The following is a 22332-nucleotide window of genomic DNA, read 5'->3' as shown; positions in this document are numbered from 1 at the left end:
GTGGTGCAATTTGTAGTGGTACCGATGTGTTTTAATGGATTTAAAGTGTCAGGAAAGACATTTTCTGAATATTTCAACACATCGCAATTGGAATGTTTTATCTTCGCAATCACAACCATTTTTACCATGAAATACATCGAATTTACGAAAAAATACATATTTTTGTGACTGCTTCGTTGTACCTATAATGGTGGTATGGTTCCTATAGTCGTCGTATTGTGTTCCTATAGTGGTGGTTAACAAAGATGTATAAAAAACGGTGTATAATATCAATGAAACTTAGTTTCGAAACTGTTTTCGTATGAATAGCATGGATTACTGCCATAATATTGGTTGCTTACGTAATTTGATCGTAAAAAAATGTATAAATTTGATCGATGAAACTATTGACTAAAGTACTGCATCACACCTGTCGTCAACCTACACCCGGAAGAGTGTGCTTAATTTGAAGTCAATTTTTCATTCAGCCATATAAGCGAATTTTTGCCTGTTTTTGGTAAATTACCTACATAAAACTCATTTCTGTTGCTTATTTTAGTGAAAACAGTACGACATGTCAAAAATATCCTCGAAACAATCTAAAACGACCTGTTTTTATTGATTTTATAACTATAACCACTATAGGAACATGCCTGTTTTGTGCACCTATAATGGCACTATGGTAAAAAACACTTAAAAATGCATAAATATGGTCAAAAGGCAAATAATTTTAGTAAAACAATAACAATTGACGACTGTATCACGGGACCGCCCTAACTAACACATTAAATCATGTAAAAAAGTATACATTTAATTAAATAATATTTTCCATAAAAAGTATTACAGATCTTTTTTCTCATCAATCACAACATTGTTTTAGCCAACAATGAGGATTATGTGACTCGAATACATAAGGAATAATTAAATATGTTTAAGAATGCTTATAATGACTTTCCAAATTGAAGCTGTTTCATACCGGCAAACATACAGTGCTGGGTCGGACCCTTCCAATTAGAACGATCTTCCTGCCATGAAGAAATTCATTATATTTGCATATAAAAGTTAATTTTTGATTATTGTTCCACATTCTCGTGTAGAAAGGTAATAAAAGAAGCCAAGTGCACAGTTTCCATGACGATTTATAATTCTAGGAAATTGACATATAGGTCAGAAAAAAAAGGAAGAGCGGCCGAACTCTATTGTAAATTTCGTAGTAATGTCCATTTCGAATACCTAATAATGTAACACTTTAGACATTGTATAATGCAAAACAAAGGAAAAAAAAAGGAAATATAATTTTAAACAACTTCGGTCATTATCTTTATTTCTTTAACTCCTAAAGTTTTATCAATAGTGCAATTAACAACCTAATGTTGGTATTGCGATTGATATTGATGATGTTGGGGCTGCGGTGCCTGGTATCCCTTGATCGGCTCACGGTGCACCTCCGCGATGAATCCGCTCTTGCCCTCAACGTGGTACGTAACGGTACGCTTGTGACCGTCGGCATCGATCAGGTAGTACTCGCCCTGAGTAGAGTCGTCCTTACGAGCCTCCTTCTGGCCGTGAACATCACCGGTATGGTCATCATGCACATCGTAGTGATACTCGTAGTGCACTGGTCCGTGATGCTCCTCTTCGTGATGGTAGTGCTGGGGCTGGTAGTGTTGTTGATGTCCGTAGTGGCTTTGAGCACTGACGGCGGCGACAAGGGCCAGAACAACAATGATCTACAAAGGACGAAAGATTATAGAAAACAACTGCAAAAGCACAAGAATCGTTCATGCAAATACCTTGGAATACATGTTGCAAAATACTTGTGAGGTGTTGTGCGTGGGGCGAACAAATGCTAACTGATGCCAAAAGTGTGAATGGATTTTCTTTATATAGTGGGGTAAAAGCAGAATGATCATACTGGAGGAATGTTTCAAAACAAAAAGTAAATTAAGAAAATGTACCGAAATTTGACATGTATCGTGTCCCCTCATGGGGATAATGGCTTGCCAAATGCGTCAACCGGTTGAACTGGACCACTCTAGTTGAAGTGAAAGGGGTACAAATATATAGAAAAGAAAAATCAAGGAAGGTATCTTTCCAAACAGATAGGATTGAAATGGTACATAGCTCTATTACGTAACATATGGTATTCATGGGCAAGGTTACATCCAAATGTCTTATATGAGATGATAAGTTTTGTCAAAATTCTTCCTGCGATATATTTTTGTGTTGTTTTGATCATACATTTTATTTAGTCAAATTAGCTCTAGTGAGCTTTATTTTCAACTAATTGATATGTTTTTAGTATAAACAATATTAACAAAATTGTATGAAATCTAGCAAAACTCACCTTTCACTGGAATAGTTTACTCGATATTTGTGCGTAATGCAATATTCTACAATGATAATGATGCAATGTGTTTATGTCAATACTTAAAGTCATGCTAATAATGTTTAATATTAAATCTCCATATCTGTGGGGTCCTTACACTGCGCATTACCATAATCGTCTCAAACGTTCTGCTAGCTAACCGGGAAGTTATGGAACAGGAATTGCTCCAAACTACATTTCTATAACATGTTTGCTAGTTCCTGAGAAAAGTTATACAGGAACTAGCAAACATCCCATCTTCAGCCCGACTCATTTCCAAACTCTTTCGACATTTGAAGGCTACTAGTCTTGATGACGTGAAGATTGTGACGAAATCATCATTAGTAGACTGGGTGAAGTGTTGAAACCACATCCGCCAACAACATCTTTAGTCTACTTTGCGAGACATGATGCTGCGTCTCATCACCATGTTGTTTCGATTATTATTAAAGCCGAGCAACCCGCTCAAAGCGCTTCAGACCTTTTTTTGTCTATGTCGCACAGCCTTAGCAAGTAAATCGTGCGTTGGATAATTGTTGCAAAGTTGTTGCGAAGCTAGCGATAAGCACAACATAAGTGTACGAACATAAATCATGCCATAATCATAAATCATGGTAAGAGTCTAAATAAAAATATCGCAAGAAATACCTAGCTATTTTGCATAGGGAAACAAACCTTTTCATTGGAGATCTGCTCAACGGTGCCATCGACTCACCGTCTCTGTTGCCCCGCATCAACATGTTTGCACAATCTCCCCCGGACTAGGAACATTTGACGGATAACTAAGCTTCGATCCAGTGCTGGTCAGTCAGACCCTAGGTTTGTATTTCTTCGGAGTCCAATGCTAGCTCCGTTGCATTTAACATTGGGGTATCCTCAGAGCCGTTCAAAGATGGATTTCGACTGCTGCCATGGTTAATATAATGCTGCTGCATTACTTTCATTACTGTGACAGCTACTGCTGTAGTGCATCATCATTATTACTGAACGTGTAAATCCTCAATAAGGTATCTGTACGCGTTGTAGTAAAAAAATAATAATAATAATAATAATAATAATAATGATAAGAATAATATCAATTATAATATAGAACAGATAAGTCTAAAGATTAGATTAGTCTAAACAGATATTCTGTAAGTCAACCTAGTTTCTGGTAAAAACAACAATAATAATAATAATAAACTCATGAATAGGTTATGCAAAATAAAGGACTAGCCGAAGGAATGTTTACCAACATCGGTAATCGATCGAAAAGAAAGAGACGAGTGATTCAGGCAGGATAAGGGAAAACAAGCCCCGGAAAATCAGACTTGAATAGAAAATAAGATATAATGCATGGAACATTTTAGAATCGTAAGAATCACTTGCTATTTAAATCTTAAACGAAAAAGATCACGTGTGTACGTCGCAGTTACTTTCTCATCTTTCGTAAAACAGTGTTGAAGCCTGCGCGTGTGCAGCGCTATTGATCAATTTTTTTAGCACTTGAAAAAGGTTTGTAAAAGTTTCTAAATTTCACAATATTTATTGGGTTCATCGTACACGTCTTGATGAACAATTTTTATTATTATATAACAGAACATTATAGAAACACAGTAATTATTTGTTTAATTTTATTGATTATCACGTAAACGCTCACGAAACGCATATACTAAAGTCATCAAAACTGTAAACTTGTCCTAAGGCTTCGTCAGAGATTAACGTTATAATCGGATCCGACCTAAAGTGGTACGACAGAGTGAATGTAATGTGATGTGATAATGTGAAAAATACCTTGATAATTAAATCTGGTCTGGACACTAAAGCAAGTAGGATCGCCTGTGACTCCAAAAAGATAAATATATCTCAGTTTTTATTTATTGAATGTTTTAATTGTAATAAATAATTGTTCAAATATTTTCAAAAATCGATACCGCGAGTGCCATATAAAAAATTAAATTCACGTTATAACTCAGCATTTACTGTTGTGGGAATAATGTACATGTAAATAACGTAGCTGTTAACAACAAAGATAGTTAATTACACGAATATTAGAATGATGCCTTGTAAAATATGATCACCAGGGACTGAAACGGTTAAATATTTCAAATAATTTAAATTATTTCATCAGCTGCTTACAATCCATTTTTCATATACCTAAGAAACTAAACTTTTTGCATCATTCTGTTTTGTTAAGTAGTATTCTGGCGCAAATTCTAATGAGTTGAATTTCCCCAGTCTAAACATATATTCTAAAAGTCAACCTAGATCCTGGTATACGGGGATAATATAGACATCATTGGTCTGCGGTTGTCCCATGTAGCAGTAGCCTACCAAGGGATCGAGCGGGCGGCAGAGAATCTAGGAATGAAAATGAACGAGGCAAAGACTAAATTATTGGTGGCAACATCTGCGCCCCTACCAATAAATAATCCAAGCCTGCGAGAACATGCCGGTCTATACTGGTTTTCGAGAATTGATTCATTACCACGCAATCGGATAGTCAATCCTTGCTACGGGGGGACGGTCAATTCTAGGATTGAATCCATGACGGGCATGTTATTGAGTCGTTCGAGTTTACGACTGTACCACGGGTCCGTCCCTTAAACATCTCTCTATGAAATGTATAAATAGCTGATCAATGTAAATAAATTAAATCACCGAATCAGGTTTTCAAAGTTACATCGTAAGTTTATAATCGTTATTGTGTAGAGCTAAACTATTCTTTAGTGTTGATAGTTGTAGTGAGCCGGAGCCTCATGATGGGGCTGATATTGATGATGCTGGGGCTGCGGTGCCTGGTATCCCTTGATCGGCTCGCGGTGCACCTCCGCGATGAATCCGCTCTTGCCCTCAACGTGGTACGTGACGGTACGCTTGTGACCGTCGGCATCGATCAGGTAGTACTCGCCCTGAGTAGAGTCGTCCTTACGAGCCTCCTTCTGGCCGTGAACATCACCGGTATGGTCATCATGCACATCGTAGTTATATTCGTAGTGCACTGGTCCATGGTGCTCCTCTTCGTGATGGTAGTGCTGGGGCTGGTAGTGTTGTTGATGTCCGTAGTGGCTTTGAGCGCTGACGGCGGCGACAAGGGCCAGAACAACAATGATCTACAAAGGACGAAAGATTATAGAAAACAACTGCAGAAACACAAGAATCGCTCATGCAAATACCTTGGAATACATGTTGCAAAATACTTGTGAGGTGTTGTACGTGGGGCGAACAAATGCTAACTGATGCCAAAAATGTGGGTGAGATTTCTTTATATAGCAAAGTGAAATGAACTGATGCACGAGAAACATTTAAAAAAAACGATAAAAGTAAAAAAATGTACCGAAATGTCGATTTGCTCATGAAGACTACGGTCACTCGTGAAGACAAGGAATTGCCAAATGCTCCAACCGGTTGAACTGGATGACTGTAGTAGAAGTGAAAGGGTTGTGCGAATTCGAAAGAAAAAAAAATCAAGGAAATTATCTTTTCAATGGATTGATCAAAAATTAAAAAAAAAATCTTTTGGAAAATCCTAGTCTGAAGAATTTTTTTATTTATTTTAGAAATCGACGAATATTGTCGTGTACTCATTCTGAAGTGATTTGTTGGAGTGAAAATGGCTAATGTTAAAAAAATCCTTGAAAACAGACTTTTGGGAGGTCTTTTGATACCACAATACCAGTTAGGGCTGTGGACGATCCAGATTAGGTACAATAAAAAAATGGTTCAGACAACTAAAAAATTGAAACATTGTAATGGTGCTTTGTCGCCTAAGGCAAATGCTGCAGATACAGCTATAATTGAAATTATTGTTGCATATATGTATAGAATTAATTTAAGTTAATTTTTTAGGATGAATTGTCGGACCTCCGCAGGTCTACACAAATAGCTTAACTAATACTTTTACTTATAAACTACCAGAATGGAAACGCTAACGAAGACGATCTTTGAACACTGACGTAGAAATATTAAAATCAAACAGGTCACTCACAACATTTTGTCCTCGTTCGCTATGGGCAAAAGTAAAAATTAGTTCTAACTATCCTAGATGGTGCAAAAAAAAATCAACAGTCGAAATGTAAATACACGCTGCATGTTTTTTTCCTGACATTAAGCGTCTCCAAACCAAGCAACAGGCACCGTTGGTAGTAAGAAGGTTGGACTCCTTTAGACCAAGGAAGGAATCATAAAGCGTACCTAGTAAACTTTCGTTGAATACTTTCCAGGCGATTGATTGAGCGGGTTGCTAAGGGGCACCATACTACTCAACAATATTCTACGAGGGACCGAAAGATAGCGCAATATACGACTTTTAGGCACATAGGATCGTGAAACTGTTTACACATTTTTATTATGAGTTCTAATGCCTGGTTACCTCTGGATATAACACTTTAATGAACATCTTGAAAGTGTTATATCCAGGGGTAACCATGCATTAGGACTCATTGCATTGGTATAGATTTTTTTCAATGTAAAGCTAAAACAGTTTGACAATTCTTGAAACATTCCAGTTCTAGCTCTAATCTAGTTCTTAAAATGTATCTCAATTGTAAAGTAGCTTTGTTTACATAAGCTTGACAAACTATTCTTTTTAGTGAAAAAGATTACATGAAAGATCGAGAACAGAGAGCCAAAGAGAGAGCAAGAGATAGATAGAGAGAGATAGAGACAGAGAGAGAAAGAGAAATAGAAAAAAGAGAAATAAATAGGAAGTGATAAAAGGATAGAAATAGAGACAAATGGCGCACAAAAGAGTTATAAAAACGAGATGAACTAAACTGTAGCAGGAAAACTAAAAATACAGTAAAATCTGAGACTAAGAATTAATATATTTATTTGGCAAAATTAGTTTGTAGGGTTAAGCGATGATGATATTAAAGATGAGAAGGATTTGAGACTATAAGTCATGTTTAGCTGCAGTCAGTGGCGGGTTTACAGTGTCAGGGGCTCTAAGCAGAAATAAGATTTGAGACCCTGAGGATAGCTTACAAAAAAGCATAAAATATTCTTTTCATAAATTGCTACATACCGTGTGTTTAAAATAACATAAAGAGCAAAATGTTACCATAAATAAACAAAAGAATTTTTTTTCCAAAACCATGAATAGAACTCGGGATATTAATAGTGAAATATTACATGTATCATTTAAAAAATGATTTTGGAATATTAATTCTCAAAGTATATGACTTATTAATTTTTTTAAATAAAATGTTCTATCAAATCATACACATAAATAACACCCCAATAAAACCAGATTTGCTAATTTTCAGCACACTACTGATTATTTCTTATGTTATTCAAGATTCAAATGACATGAGAATGATTAAGAGAGTTAAAATGACACAATGTTCAATTAAGTGTGCCCCACGTTTATTACTACGATAAAGGTACAGATATCTATTTTAATATTATGCTATTCTTTAATGCTGATAGTTGTAGTGAGACGGAGCCTGATGGTGGGGCTGTGGTGCCTGGTATCCCTTGATCGGCTCACGGTGCACCTCCGCGATGAATCCGCTCTTACCCTCAACGTGGTACGTGACGGTACGCTTGTGGCCATCGGCATCGATCAGGTAGTACTCGCCCTGAGTAGAGTCGTCCTTACGAGCCTCCTTCTGGCCGTGAACATCACCGGTATGGTCATCATGCACATCGTAGTGATACTCGTAGTGCACTGGTCCGTGATGTTCCTCTTCGTGATGGTAGTGCTGGGGCTGGTAGTGTTGTTGATGTCCGTAGTGGCTTTGAGCACTGACGGCGGCAACAAGAGCCAGAAGTACCAAGAACTACACAAAGAAAATCCACAATACAGGATTAATAATCTAAAGTTAGTTTATGTAAATCTTTACAAACCTTCATCATTTTGAATTTGGATGTAATGTTTTGGAAATAATGGTCCAACTGTTTCGGCAACTGCGGCTGTTGTGGAGGAAAAACGCTTTTTGAATGCGTTTTTATACCCCGACGTTTTGACGTGAAAGGAGCAAACGATGAAAATAAAGCAGACAATTTTCTACAAGAAGAAGTTTGGAAAGTCACGATTCGTTCGTTCGATTTCAAACTACTGAAAAGAAACGCACCAGTTGTATGGTCTGGTTAATGTGAAAGGAATAGTAGCACCGAGTTGAAGGATTATATAATCACATATTACGATATAGACACTTGAGTCCACGTTTCACTGGTTGTTGTTTTATGCAAAAACGACATCAAACAGGAAGCATGTCTACTTAAAATATTTGATTGTCAAGGTTATGATGCAGGTACTTGCATCTTTTGAGCAAGCTTATATTTTTTGTTGTGCACATCTATCAGCCAAACTGCCAGATTAACCTCGTGATTAGATAAGGATAATGATTATAGGTGGGATGAATTTTAAATAAAGGATCAATAAAGATAAGCTATTCAGAGAGACAATTCGAAAGGAAGCTTTTTTGATTACTGATACTGATGAAATTTAATCACACTTTAAATGGTTTCATACCATGAACCAAAAACTCATGTTGTACATTCGTTTTATTTAAAATTTCCCAAATGGCACATAATAAATTTGATTGATTTTGTCATTCTAGGTACAAAAAAATCACATTCTTGTATCGACCATGTTAAGAAATGTAACTCGAATTGACAATTTTATTTCATTTATTTTATTTTATTTTCAATGGTTTGACTCTACACAGCTGAATAAACTTAACTCATTCAACATAGATATATGTATCAAAAAGGGTTTAAAATCTGGCTGGTGTATAATTTGTAATATTTTATTGTTCTATCTATGTTTAAATTATAAACATTCGGATTAATAATGATTCATCAACGTAAGAATAGCAATCAACCTAAAATATAATCTAAAAAATCAACAACATAACACCATGAACAAAGAAAACATAGGTAAAGATTTATGAAAGAAAAAACAGAATGATGCCAACTAGGAAAAAACAACTATACAAAATAAAACAATAGTAATAGTAACACAGGAGTATGACAAAATACAATAAAAGTTATTGATTAATAAGGAAAATAAGACAAGATTGATGTATATTTGAATGGCACTGCCGCTGGTTTTGTGTCCTAGAAAGTTTTCCGTGTTCATGTGTTTAAGTTCTGCAGTACCGCGAAACGTCACCGTTCAAAAGCATCGTGCTGCAGTTTCAGGTTTCACTCAAGGCGAATCTTAAAAGTGTCCTTCCGACTTAGCATCAATTTCATTGGTCTTCATCGGATAACACAGGTAATTTGGATTCTCTTCCTGCAAAAAGCAAGACAAGTAAGCTTTCAGGGTTCGGAATTCGAAGACGCATTATTATTCGTCAACCAATAAAATAAACGTATGGGTATGGGTTATTTGCCTTTACATTTATGTGCCGTTAAATTTCAGACTATTATCATTATTGGGACCCTTCACGATTCTAGTTAGTTTTTTGTATGGAGTTTGACAGTTGGAGGCTGAAATCATGTAAACACTCCATACAAAACCACACACAAAACTCGGCTGCAATTTTCAGTCTAGATTATTCTAGCCTCTAAGCTAGAATTAGATTCGAGTACCTGCTCGAAAACACGGTGTTGTCTACTTTTATCCCAAGGTGCATTAAAGAGATCACGTGGTGGAATCTAAAGTCAAAGTGTATGTAGTCCAGGTGGTCTCATACTATGTTTTTTTATAACTAAATTTGAATATCATTTTTTGACAGGATGGGTGAAAACTTTTGTTCAAACAAGCTTTCTTGAGGCTTGACGAATACTCAAAACACTCTTAAAATCTTCATTCAGAAGCAGAAGCGATAAAAATCAGCCTTCTATATTCATACATCTTGAGATAAGCCAACCTGTATATTAAACTCACATAGATAGCTGCTCGAAAACTGCTATACAATGCAAACAGCTGACAGGTTAAAATTTCAGCCTGCGAACTCACAACTAGAAAATTATTCGTTATTTTTCTAGTTTTCTTTCACTTACACACATTAAGCAAACAATTGATCACAAAGAACGTTTGAAATATTCGACTAATACTCTAATTCAATATTTTGTTTCTAATAATGGTTATTTTGATGAACGGACGCTCCATGATGCGGCTGATATTGGTGGTGCTGGGGCTGCGGTGCCTGGTATCCCTTGATCGGCTCACGGTGCACCTCCGCGATGAATCCGCTCTTGCCCTCAACGTGGTACGTGACGGTACGCTTGTGACCGTCGGCATCGATCAGGTAGTACTCGCCCTGAGTAGAGTCGTCTTTACGAGCCTCCTTCTGGCCGTGAACATCACCGGTGTGGTCATCATGCACATCGTAGTTATATTCGTAGTGCACTGGTCCGTGATGCTCCTCTTCGTGATGGTAGTGCTGGGGCTGGTAGTGTTGTTGATGTCCGTAGTGGCTTTGAGCACTGACGGCGGCGACAAGGGCCAGAACAACAATGATCTACAAAGGACGAAAGATTATAGAAAACACCTGCAAACGCACAAGAATCGCTCATGCAAATACCTTGGAATACATGTTGCAAAATACTTGTGAGGTGTTGTGTGTGGGGCGAACAAATGGTCACTGATGCCAAAAATATGGGTGAGCTTTCTTTATATAGTGGAGTAAAAGCATAGATCATATTGAGGAACGTTGCAAAACAAAAAGAAAATTAAGACAATGTACCGAAATTCGACATATTGTGGCCACTCATGGGGATCACGACTTTCCAAATGCGCCAACCGGTTGAGCTGGACTGCTCCATTTGAAGTGAAAGGGATAGTGGCAGAAAGTAAAAAAAAAATCAAAGAAGGAAATCTTTCCAAACTAGGGTTGAAATGGAGCATAGCTCTATTACGTAACATATGATATTCATGGGCAAGGTCATAGTAAAATTGCATGTATGAGATTTTTAATTTAGTTGAAAATCTTCTCGCAATTGATTATTGTGATAATGATTCTTGCATTTTTTGTCGAATCGTATATTTTAATTTTAATTTAAAACGTTTATTTGTCTATACGTTGATAAGTTTTTATTATATTCCATCATGATGGAAGCCACTTGAAGGGAAGTACCACATACCCTAGCAATGTTATTTTTAGAAGAAAAAAAAACTAGTGCTTAACACACTTTAAGTTTTCATGATAATTATAAAAATAATCAATAATGAACGAATGAAGGAAATATTATTAATCTGAAAAAAATTTGTTATAATAAATTTGAAGTACTATTAATCTGACTAATAATCTATCAAGAAACAGTTGTCAGAAATTCTTTTATATATCCGTTTTCTATTTCCAGCCAATAGCAAAAAAATCAATCCTTCATCGGCGTTTGTTAAGATTTTTTTCAGGTTGAAATAATGTAGGCTGAAATACAGAGGCTAATGCTTGTGGTTTTGTATGGAGTGTTGACATGATTTCAACCGTCAAGTGTCAAACTCCATATAAAACAGCTGGGTGATATCGTAAAAGCCACCTTAGTTAGTAAAGTTGAACAATCATCATCAAATTAGTATGATGATATATTATTTTGATAATTTAGTAATTAATTAGATAAAAAGATGACACGGTCAACTAGGTCGTTCTTACGACTAGGCCGTAAATTAAAAAAATGAAAAGAAGGAATCCGGGCACCACTTTGAAGGATACCGGGCATTGAAAATGAAATTCTTTTGCAAAAAAAAAAATTGATAGTTGAAACTATTTTAAATACCAGCAAGGAGTTAAATTTGCATTGTGTAAAGTGTAATCCAGTCGATTCATTTCAATGCAAGAAATACGGTTTCGCTATGCTTGGAATACTATGGTTTCAATGGTCTGGTTTCAATTTAAAGGAACATGTCTCTAATGCAAAAAATATTACAACGATAGCCAACGTTTTTTTTATCATGTTTGACTTAGGTGGCATAAAGAAGCCATTCATTTTACATTGCATTATTTACATACATTACAATGAGTGGCTATAAATAAATTACAACAAAAATCCACTTGAAAAAACCATAATGGTTGATAATGTCACTGTTTATTTTTTGTAATTAAATACAACGGATATCTTTGAACCCATTCCGAACATTTGTATTGGGACTTTTTTCAAGTTTCGTAATTTTAACAAATAACTAGCGGACGGAACGCGGCGAGATCTACAAAAAAGAACAAAATTGAGAAAGTTGAACCAAAGCAACACGGGTTTTAAAAAATAACATCAAGAGATAAAAGAGTCATCTTCATGTTTGTATGATTCATGTTTTGAAAATACATAATACTTTCATATGTGGAGTACGTCTTGCATCAGGAGAAGAGTTAACTTGATTGGACACTTTAGTATAAGAAGACGTGTTTCGATTGCTCTTATTATTGCGAGTTCTTTCTTGCTACTAAATTATTTCATAGACTTCAATCGTTGCCGAAGTTCATCTCTACACAGTTTATGTCCGAGTTCATTTCTAAATTCTAGCATATCTCCAAATTCCCGTCAAACATCTGCCACCCTGCCTCAGCAAGACTACGCGTAACAAGACCCATTAAATAAAAAAATGCAATAATTAAGAAACAATCTTTAGGCAAGCCGAATCAGAGAATACTGACATGCGCAAATATCTTATTGTCTGAGTGTATGATCATGCGGTACTCACATACGCCTCTGAGACATGGACACTGTCCAATTCTGACGAAACCCTCTTAGCCGCGTTCGAGAGGAAGATGCTCTGAAGGATACTTGGCCCCGTATGTGTGGAAGGACATTGGAGCAGCCGCTATAATGACGAGCTATACGAGATGTACGGCGACCTCATTGTCGTGCAGCGTATCAAGCTCGCCAGGCTCCGGTGGGCTGGCGATGATTTACGCATGGAACCGGACGACCCAGCCCGTAAAGTCTTTTTAGGCCGTCCACAAGGACGGAGGAGGCGTGGTAGATCCTAATTGAGGTGGCAAGATGGCGTGGAGGCGTCCGCCATTAAGGCCGGGATAACGGACTGGCAGACGAAGGCGCGAGACCGCGAGCGGTTTCGGACACTCCTGAGGCAGGCCAAGACCGCAAAGCGGTTGTAGCGCCGGATAAAGTAATGTAATGTATGATAATGATGCAGCAGACAGCATCCTCCAAAACTTCTAAATGCAAAACCAATACAAATACTATAAGAATAGCTTACAAACGGATCAATGAAACATTTTTCAAATCTATTTATAATATCACATCTATTTAAAACGCCTCTTTGTCAGAACGGAAAACAAACAATCTACGTGAAAATGACGCGCTACTCGGATATAAAATTTAAGGATTGGTAACAAGTTCGCAAAAGATCACGGTGAATTTCGTGACAGATACTTTTATTTTTGGTTATCTAAGTGGTAAAAAACCTGTGCGACGGCAGTCGGACTTATTTCGATAATTTAGGTTGTCCATCATCGTTGTTTCCGGTAGTGAATTTTTTTCAAAACTATATTCACGTACTAGCCAGTATTTGGTGTAAGAAAATGTTTATTTTATAAAGTAATTTTTCAAAACAAATACGCATTTCGTTGTTTTTATATGAACTAAGAGTTTTTTACATGGAAATGAATCAAATAATGAAATGATAAAATGTCGTTATTAAAACTACTGACTTTACAAATTTTAGTGCTGATCTAGTTGGTTTAACTTGATTCAGTTGCCCTGACCTTCACCAATTTGACCAAGGTAACAACCTGACAATTGGTCTAGTACAACTAAAAGGCATATTTGGAAAGCCTAATTCAACAATCCGGGTTGGGTCCAAATCAAACAAATTGGGCCGGTCTGCTGGTACAGTCGTCAACTCGTACGACTCTAACAACATGCCTGTCATGGGTTCAAGCCCCGAATAGACCGTGCCCCCATACGCAGGACTGACTATCCTGCTACTGTAACAAAAAGTCCCTGAAAGCCAAGCCCATTTCACTAGTGGGTACAGGCAGGCCTTGACCGGCAGCGGTTGTTGTGCCAAAAGAAGAAGAAGAAGAATTCAACAATCGCGCGGGGTTTTTTTTAACAGCCCAGCTGTCACAAATAATGACAGCTGTTGAAAAACAAAAAAGTTTTGAATGATGATGTTCACATTGAAAACTGAGCTATAAAAAAATGTATAAAAAAATCGCTTGTTAAAGCGAACTAACACATGTAGAGGTTTATCTCGGCGACCCCTTTAGGCAGGGGCCCTTTGCGGCCGCTCAGTCTACTTATAGGAAAATTCGCCTCTGGTTCTTCTTCTTCTTCTTCTTTGGCACAACAACCGCTGTCGGTCAAGGCCTGCCTGTACCCACTAGTAAAGTGAGCTTGGCTTTCAGTGACTTATTGTTACCATAGCAGGATAGTCAGTCCTACCGTATGGGGGCACGGTCTATTCGGGGCTTGAACCCATGACGGGCATGTTGTTAGTCGTACGAGTTGACGACGGTACTACCAGATCGGTCGCTTCTGGTTATACCTGAAAAAACAACAATAGTAATTTTATGGTTGTAAATGCTAGGCACTAAGTATGCTGTAAGCTAGACAACTAGCAAACGAGTTTAATTCCGTTTGTGGTATATTATAAGTGCTTAATTGAGCGCGTGTATTACAAAAAAATAATTTTGTGTTGTACAAGCCCGTTAAAAGTTTTTAGTCTGTACCATAGGTGTATCCAAATGATTTATCCTTTTAACAACACCAAGTTGTTTGTCTTATTTTTCAGCTGCTTGTGAAGTATTTTTCATATACTTCATATAAATTTATGAATTAAATTAATAATATTAATAAGTAATTAATAATATAAATTTACTTTTAAACCATTTTGCTTTTTTGGTAGCATGTTGGGCAACATAGTCGGGTGAGCTGGATATTCCTGATCTATACAGATTAAAGGAAAACACAATAGATCACTTTCAAATGTTTAGTAATAAGAAAATTTCTACGATGGTTTGAATAAAACATTCTTATCAATAAATGAAACCTCCACATTATTCTTCTTTTTGGCGGATGCCGGATTAAACAGGCCTTCGAGACTTATTTTAATACCACACAATCAGATAGTCAATCCTTGCTTCGGGAGACCATTCATATGAGATTTGAGCCTATAATGGGCATGTTATTAAGTCGTTCGAGTTCTAGGTCCCAATTCATGTCTATAAATTCCATCGCAAAAAATATATACAAGTTCACATATAGATAAGTTTTATCGTTAGTTTATTAACATTGTTCGATAAATTTGTATGACTATACTATTATTTAATGTTGATAGTTGTAGTGAGACGGAACCTGATGGTGGGGCTGATATTGATGATGCTGGGGCTGCGGTGCCTGGTATCCCTTGATCGGCTCACGGTGCACCTCCGCGATGAATCCGCTCTTACCCTCAACGTGGTACGTGACGGTACGCTTGTGGCCATCGGCATCGATCAGGTAGTACTCGCCCTGAGTAGAGTCGTCCTTACGAGCCTCCTTCTGGCCGTGAACATCACCAGTGTGGTCATCATGCACATCGTAGTGATACTCGTAGTGCACTGGTCCGTGATGTTCCTCTTCGTGATGGTAGTGCTGGGGCTGGTAGTGTTGTTGATGTCCGTAGTGGCTTTGAGCACTGACGGCGGCGACAAGGGCCAGAACAACAATGATCTACAAAGGACGAAAGATTATAGAAAACAACTGCAAAAGCACGAGAATCGCTCATGCAAATACCTTGGAATACATGTTGCAAAATACTTGTGAGGTGTTGTGTGTGGGGCGAACAAATGGTCACTGATGCCAAAAATGAGAGTGAGCTTTCTTTATATAATGAATGAAAAAGCGAGTAGATTGTATGGGGAATGTTGCAAAACAAAAGGAAAATTAAAACAAAGTAACGATATTCGGTATCATGGGGATTCCGACTTGCCAAATACACCAACCGGTTCAACCAGACCGCTCTATTTGAAGTGAAAGGGACATTGACAGAAGGAAAGAAGAAATTTAAAACAATTTCAAAACTTTTTTGGACCGAAATGGTGTATAGATTCATTATGTAAGGCGTGGTATTCATGATCAAGGTTACTTCAGACATGAAATGAAAGGATGCTTATTAAAATACTGTTTTTTTTTAGTTTTCATTGTTGGTTATAGGGCAATTTAAAATGGGTTTCGAACGATGATTAATTAATTTCAGACAGTAAGATTGTAACAGATGTAATAATTTTCAAAGGATTAAGCTTAGTTTTATCAGTAATTCAGTGATTTTTACTCTTGCTACATGAAGTATATTAAAAAAATGTCTTTTAACACTGTTTCCTCTCAAAATCCTTCAACCGGCAAAGTGATGAAGATGATGGCTCTTTTTTCTAATGATAGTGAATTGCATATGGCTAATTTGGGGCGCGATAAGGAAAGATAAGCACCTAAGTAGTCACAGTATTGCGGCCATGTTGATGTTTCGAGCGGTCAGTGATTCGAGAATTAGGCCGCACGTGGCTGTTTAGTTTGCATAGTGCTAGAATCCCCTTTCCTTAATCAGATTTTGTTTCCAAAATAAAAGAGTCTCAGCATACAATTTTGAAGTAAAAAAAAGGTCATCTGTAACATAATCTTCTTACGTATTTTTTAAAAATATCAAACAAAATATGCAGAGTTCATCATTTTTATGCAGATTTGCTGTCAGCCAATATTTCGGTAGGTTTCGTTGTTAAGATAACCAGAACAGTAAACCAATGAACGATTTTTTTCTATAACAGATTGTAATGTTGCAGTCAATCGCGATAAATAAGTTATTTTTTACTTTCAACGATACACGGTAAATTTTGATTTGTTGACTGTTAAATGCTGTAAGCTCCCGCCCAAACTTGTAACAATAATTCACTTTGGATTTTATCTTAAATTTTTATTTATTTATTTATCCTTTTATTTATTTTTTATGTATTAATTAATTTATTTATATATTTCATTATTTATTTATTTATGTATTTATTTCATTATCTATTTATTTATTTAGGTTAAGATTATCTGGAAAATTACTGCCTACATAACAAATATAATTATACATCTAAATCGAACATAACTTTGACAAATTAAAGCTCAGAAAAAAACCAACGATTTACTGCACAAATGAAAGATAAATGAGAAAATAAATTTACGAAAAATATATATTATAAAACAAATAAATTTTGCTAAACATTCCTTTAAAACTTGATCAGATCATAACAATAGTCGTCATATAATAGAAATGTCTGGTATGAAATATCACCAATATCACGATAATTAATCCAATAAGTAAAGAGAAAAATAGTATAGTAATCGGAGACGTACTACAAAATAGTGTTGGGAATTTAATTTAAAACAAAGTAACTACTTCATTTTTCAAAAGGAATGAAACGTGAACCTAAATCCCAAAAGAACCGACTCAGAGCTAAGACGACAAACTGTCAAACGGAGGGAGGGGGGCTTGTGCTTGGTACTGGTCTCGTTACTTCTTTGTTTTTAAATAACTAAAATCGCCATCGTTTCCAACGAATACCCCGTCATTAAGGGTACAGAGGATATAAAAATCAATCATCTTCAATCAGATATCAAATCTTGCACCAAACCTAACAGTGTTCAATATATTCCCAGTGAGATGTACCACGTCTCAGCGGGCTAGGAATTTCAGTTTTTGTGTATTTTTGAGTTAGTTTGAGAAAATGTCATTTTAGACTTCTGCCGTATGTATGCCTCTACTATCCAGTATTATTATACGCGTTTTGTATAACCCAGCGATCGGCAAAGTATAGCTCGCGAGCCGCTCTAAATGGCGGATCTAAACAGTTCATATATTTAATAAAACTTTCACACATTTTTGCTCTTGATTTAACAATTAGACTCTTCACGTGAAATTCTACGCACAGATTTGTAGAATTTGGCTCTGTCGGTCACAACGTTTGGCGATGGAACGGAACGGAAGCGTTCGATCCCACGCATTCGATCATAGTGAGCTGCGGTTCGTTATTCGAGTTCGAGCAAACGGCACGTTATTCGATGCGAACGGCACGAAATTCGATCGTACCTGGAAACAGGTGTAATTCATGAAAGCACCTTTGGTTTGCAGCACTACAGTATCAGCTGCGCATGCATACAATAATACAAACATCCGCAAAAACATTTCTCACGTGTTGCTGGACGAAGAGCACAACAGTAAACGAGTACATGTATGTCTACGGTCCTACAGTGCATCACCCAGCAGTTCTATGACATGGGAATCTTATATTGCGTCGTCTAACGCAGAGAAAATCAACCACATTCAAACTCAACGCATCAGATAACGAAGTTATGGAGTAATGGATGAGATATATCTAGGGCCCAACACAAATTTGATTAGATTTATCACTTATAAAACATTTTATCATAGCTTTAAATTCGATTTACAGGGCTATACTATACACAGTTTTAAACTAGTATTTGTGGTGAGCCGGAGCCTGATGATGGTATTGCGGCTGATATTGGTGGTGCTGTGGCTGCGGTGCCTGGTATCCCTTGATCGGCTCACGGTGCACGTCCGCGATGAATCCGCTCTTACCCTCAACGTGGTACGTGACGGTACGCTTGTGACCGTCGGCATCGATCAGGTAGTACTCGCCCTGAGTAGAGTCGTCCTTACGAGCCTCCTTCTGGCCGTGAACATCACCGGTATGGTCATCATGCACATCGTAGTTATATTCGTAGTGCACTGGTCCGTGATGCTCCTCTTCGTGATGGTAGTGCTGGGGCTGGTAGTGTTGTTGATGTCCGTAGTGGCTTTGAGCACTGACGGCGGCGACAAGGGCCAGAACAACAATGATCTACAAAGGACGAAAGATTATAGAAAACAGCTGCAAAAGCACAAGAATCGCTCATGCAAATACCTTGGAATACATGTTGCAAAATACTTGTGAGGTGTTGTGTATGGGGCGAACAAATGGTCACTGATGCCGACAATGTGGGTAAACTGTCATTATATAGCGAAAGGAAATGTATTGATCATGATACGGGAATACTGCTAAAAAGAAAAGTTACCAAAATTCAGCAGGGTCTACGGCATGCCAAATGCACCAACCGGTTGAACCGGACCGCTCTAGTTGAAGTGAAAGGATTGGGAGTAGAAAGAAGAAAAAATTAGGCAATTTATCTCTTTAATCATATCGGAATGAAATGGAGCAGGGTACTGTTATGTAATGAATGATATTCATTGTCAAGGTCATAAATGATTTAAACGGAAGACATTTGTTGTATCATTCAATGTAGTATTGGTGAAAAAATGTTTTATGAAAATCAGTAACTAAGGAACACCGCTGGAGCTGCACGTATCCGGCATGTAATATTAGCTTTGTAAGTTTGTGGTCATTGTCGTCCTCGGGCGCGTCATTGGGGATGAAGATTGATCCCCAAGAGTTGATCGATGCATGTTGTTGACGCTCCTCTTCGTTAAAAGTAAAAATAAGGAAAGTAACCGAAAGATTATGGTAACATTTGGTCAAGTGCTCCGACTGGTTGAGCAGGAAGGATTTAATACCAGATAATGGTGTTTTTTCCTACTATCGATACATTTTTGCTTTTTTATACTTGATGTGGACTTGTTTTTGTGAATGGGTGCCGAAGTATCTGTTTTTTTGTCGTCATCAATGTCATTTTCTGCATAACTGCAACATAGTGTAAAGTGGCTTTAGACTATTTTATTCGATTTATAAAATATTTGTTTCGTAACTTTGTTACAATGACTTAAAATTATGTGATCAGTATTTCTCTTCGAACTTGTGATGGAAATTAAGAGGTGCATCGTGGAAGCCTTTGACTGGTTCTCGATGGACTTCAGCAATGAAACCGCTTTTTCCTTCAACATGATACTTCACAGTACGCTTATGACCATCGGCATCGATTAGATAATATTCACCGTGGGTCGAATCATCTTTACGCGCTTCATGTTGGCCGTGAACATCGCCAGTGTGATCATCGTGGACGTCGTAGTGATATTCATAATGTGCTGGTCCATGATGCTCTTCGTCGTGATGATAATGCACTACATCATGTTGTGCATCGTTGTGTGTACCGTAATGATTTTGGCTGCAAACAACAACCACTAGTCCAAGTATTCCCACAATCTGTCAAAAAAGTGCACTGCTTAGTTATTTGTGTTTAGAAAAATCAATATGTTTTGATGTAGAAGATATTTATACCTTTAGAAACATGATGTTTGATGTAATTTCTGCTTGTCGTTTTACGGTTATCTACCAATCACTGATGCCTGGTCCATTTCCTGTGATGGTATTTATACCAAAGTTTGAAACATCTTCGTGGGATGGTTTCACTTTCAATTGAGAAAGTGCGATGCACAAACAGGATATCTCATTTGAACCATAACCGGGACATCTATCTCCTTCTATCCGATAGTTAAACTGTGAGCGTTTCTTTAACTTCAATTAGGCAATCGGCGGTCATAAAACTGTACCAATATTACATTCGTTCGATCGAAAAGGAGTTTTGGGGTCCGGTTTGTCTGCAACTGGTGGTGAATCAGGAAACACTATGAGATGATGCTAGCTGCGAGATGAAGCCTGTTTGCGCCTGAGTAGGAAATTCACATTGAAACTGGTTTCAATGTGAAGATCATCAGTTGCAACCAGTTGAAAGTGATGCTCAATGAAATGAGGCAATGCATATGAGGTAAACGGCAGATTTTCTTCGGTGGGGATGAAAATGATTAACTACGTTTGTGGTATTCATGCAGCTGAAGTATTGGAGAAACGTTGTTAGAAACATTTTTCAACGTACATACAGCAATTATGTACCGGAAGCACTTACAACATTGTATTTTGATATGGCAGCTATGAATCTGATTGATCTGCGAAGAACGATTGACATAAGACAAAAACGGTCTTTTTTTACCAAAGCCATCTGTAGTGCGGCTAATTATGAATGTAAGATTATCCAACACCATATTTAAAATTCTAAATTTTCCCTTTTTTTCTCATTTTTTCTCCGAATGTTTTCTCATTATAGTGGAACAAAATTTGAAACATATAAGATTTAGATTTATATTTATTTTGTATCTAATTAAAGGAGCTCTAACCTTAATGTAATATTAAAATTCTGTCGAGTAGGAACTTGCAAGAGCCTTCCTTCTGCGGAATAAATTTGTAAATTTAGTAATTCACTCCATAACTTATTTTATCTAATAAGCAATATCAGCTTAAGCTGTATTGAATATGCAAGGGAAGTATTTTACATTAATATTCATTATGATAGAAATTATTTTAAAATATTCATTTTATTGCTTTTACATTTTCAGGATTCTTCGGTTGTCTCGTTGCTACAGTGTTAAAAAAGGCAGAAAAGGAAAAGAAGAGGAACGTACAGACTTTCAGTGTGTAAGTTATGTATTTCATTGATTTGATGAAGGAATGTGAAGATCTGTATGCCTGATTAATGTATTTTTGAATGCGTGAGAATACGTGAGAAGTATTTGGGATCATAATTTGGGCATTTTTCCATCATTAACGGTCGAATCAAACATACTGAATCAAAGGGAACATACAGTGCGTTCCTAGCACATGGAAGAAACTTGACGATTAAGTGCCAGTGAGGATAGACGGTTGCTTATCGGCACATGAGTTTATATGCACATCCTAATACAGGAGTAGTTTATGTCCTGATCTTTAAACTTTAACAAAAAATATTATCAAGAACAAATATACTCATAATTTCTGTTTTATAGATAACATTTGGTCTAAACAATATGGCCGAAGCCGTTGTTACTGAATAAATAAAAAGATCTCTAAAAATTAAAATTAAATTTTTATGATGTATTCAAACGTGTGTTAAAAGTTACAAATGTTGTATTGATGAATGTTATTTCATGTATCTTAATTTATAACGTAACTATGTGTGAATCGCAACCCAAAGACACTCTTAAAGATAGTTAATTTTTTGAACTAAAAAATCCTTTGAAGATTCCATTATTTTTTCTGAAGTTATAAAACCGAAATAACCTCCTGCGCCTTCTTTCCCAATCACGGGTTCTGTTCTGATTTGGTATATTCTCCGAAATATTATTTAATAATCCTTTTACTGGTAGCCGA

General features: G+C 36.8%; 5 protein-coding genes across 11 annotated transcripts; all 5 read right to left on the bottom strand.

Annotated features, from left to right (window-relative positions):
* Positions 1-1272: 1272 nt before the first annotated feature.
* Positions 1273-10946, bottom strand: LOC120955468 (larval cuticle protein A2B-like). 7 transcript variants are annotated; one of them, XM_049610500.1, is made up of 3 exons: positions 10807-10939; positions 5155-5439; positions 1273-1424 (listed from the first exon to the last, which is right to left on the bottom strand). In XM_049610500.1, exons 1-3 carry the CDS (start codon positions 10816-10818, stop codon positions 1347-1349), a joined length of 375 nt encoding a protein of 124 aa, XP_049466457.1. In that variant the 5' UTR covers positions 10819-10939; the 3' UTR covers positions 1273-1346. The 7 variants fall into 7 exon arrangements, with proteins under 7 accessions (XP_049466457.1, XP_049466456.1, XP_049466458.1 ...); XM_049610499.1 differs by lacking the exon at positions 5155-5439 and having other exon boundaries at positions 1273-1709; positions 10807-10893; XM_049610501.1 differs by lacking the exons at positions 5155-5439; positions 10807-10939 and adding an exon at positions 5503-5551 and having other exon boundaries at positions 1273-1709.
* Positions 7647-8232, bottom strand: LOC120955471 (larval cuticle protein A2B-like). Its single transcript, XM_040376364.2, has 2 exons — positions 8177-8232; positions 7647-8109 (listed from the first exon to the last, which is right to left on the bottom strand). The coding sequence occupies exons 1-2, from the start codon at positions 8183-8185 to the stop codon at positions 7744-7746; spliced, it is 375 nt and encodes a 124-aa protein (XP_040232298.2). The 5' UTR covers positions 8186-8232; the 3' UTR covers positions 7647-7743.
* A 4203-nt stretch (positions 10947-15149) lies between the features above and the next one.
* Positions 15150-16026, bottom strand: LOC120955469 (larval cuticle protein A2B-like). Its single transcript, XM_040376361.2, has 2 exons — positions 15959-16026; positions 15150-15895 (listed from the first exon to the last, which is right to left on the bottom strand). The coding sequence occupies exons 1-2, from the start codon at positions 15968-15970 to the stop codon at positions 15509-15511; spliced, it is 399 nt and encodes a 132-aa protein (XP_040232295.2). The 5' UTR covers positions 15971-16026; the 3' UTR covers positions 15150-15508.
* Positions 16027-18273: 2247 nt separating this feature from the next.
* On the bottom strand, positions 18274-19380 carry LOC120955464 (larval cuticle protein A2B-like). The gene is made up of 2 exons (XM_040376354.2): positions 19123-19380; positions 18274-19059 (listed from the first exon to the last, which is right to left on the bottom strand). Exons 1-2 carry the CDS (start codon positions 19132-19134, stop codon positions 18673-18675), a joined length of 399 nt encoding a protein of 132 aa, XP_040232288.2. The 5' UTR covers positions 19135-19380; the 3' UTR covers positions 18274-18672.
* A 529-nt stretch (positions 19381-19909) lies between these two features.
* LOC120955470 (larval cuticle protein A2B-like) lies at positions 19910-20529 on the bottom strand. The gene is made up of 2 exons (XM_040376363.2): positions 20431-20529; positions 19910-20355 (listed from the first exon to the last, which is right to left on the bottom strand). The coding sequence occupies exons 1-2, from the start codon at positions 20440-20442 to the stop codon at positions 19990-19992; spliced, it is 378 nt and encodes a 125-aa protein (XP_040232297.1). The 5' UTR covers positions 20443-20529; the 3' UTR covers positions 19910-19989.
* Positions 20530-22332: the final 1803 nt, after the last annotated feature.

Source organism: Anopheles coluzzii, chromosome 3 (assembly GCF_943734685.1).
Source record: "Anopheles coluzzii chromosome 3, AcolN3, whole genome shotgun sequence".
Classification (NCBI taxonomy): domain Eukaryota; kingdom Metazoa; phylum Arthropoda; class Insecta; order Diptera; family Culicidae; genus Anopheles; species Anopheles coluzzii.
This window is presented reverse-complemented; position numbering and strand designations above follow the sequence as displayed.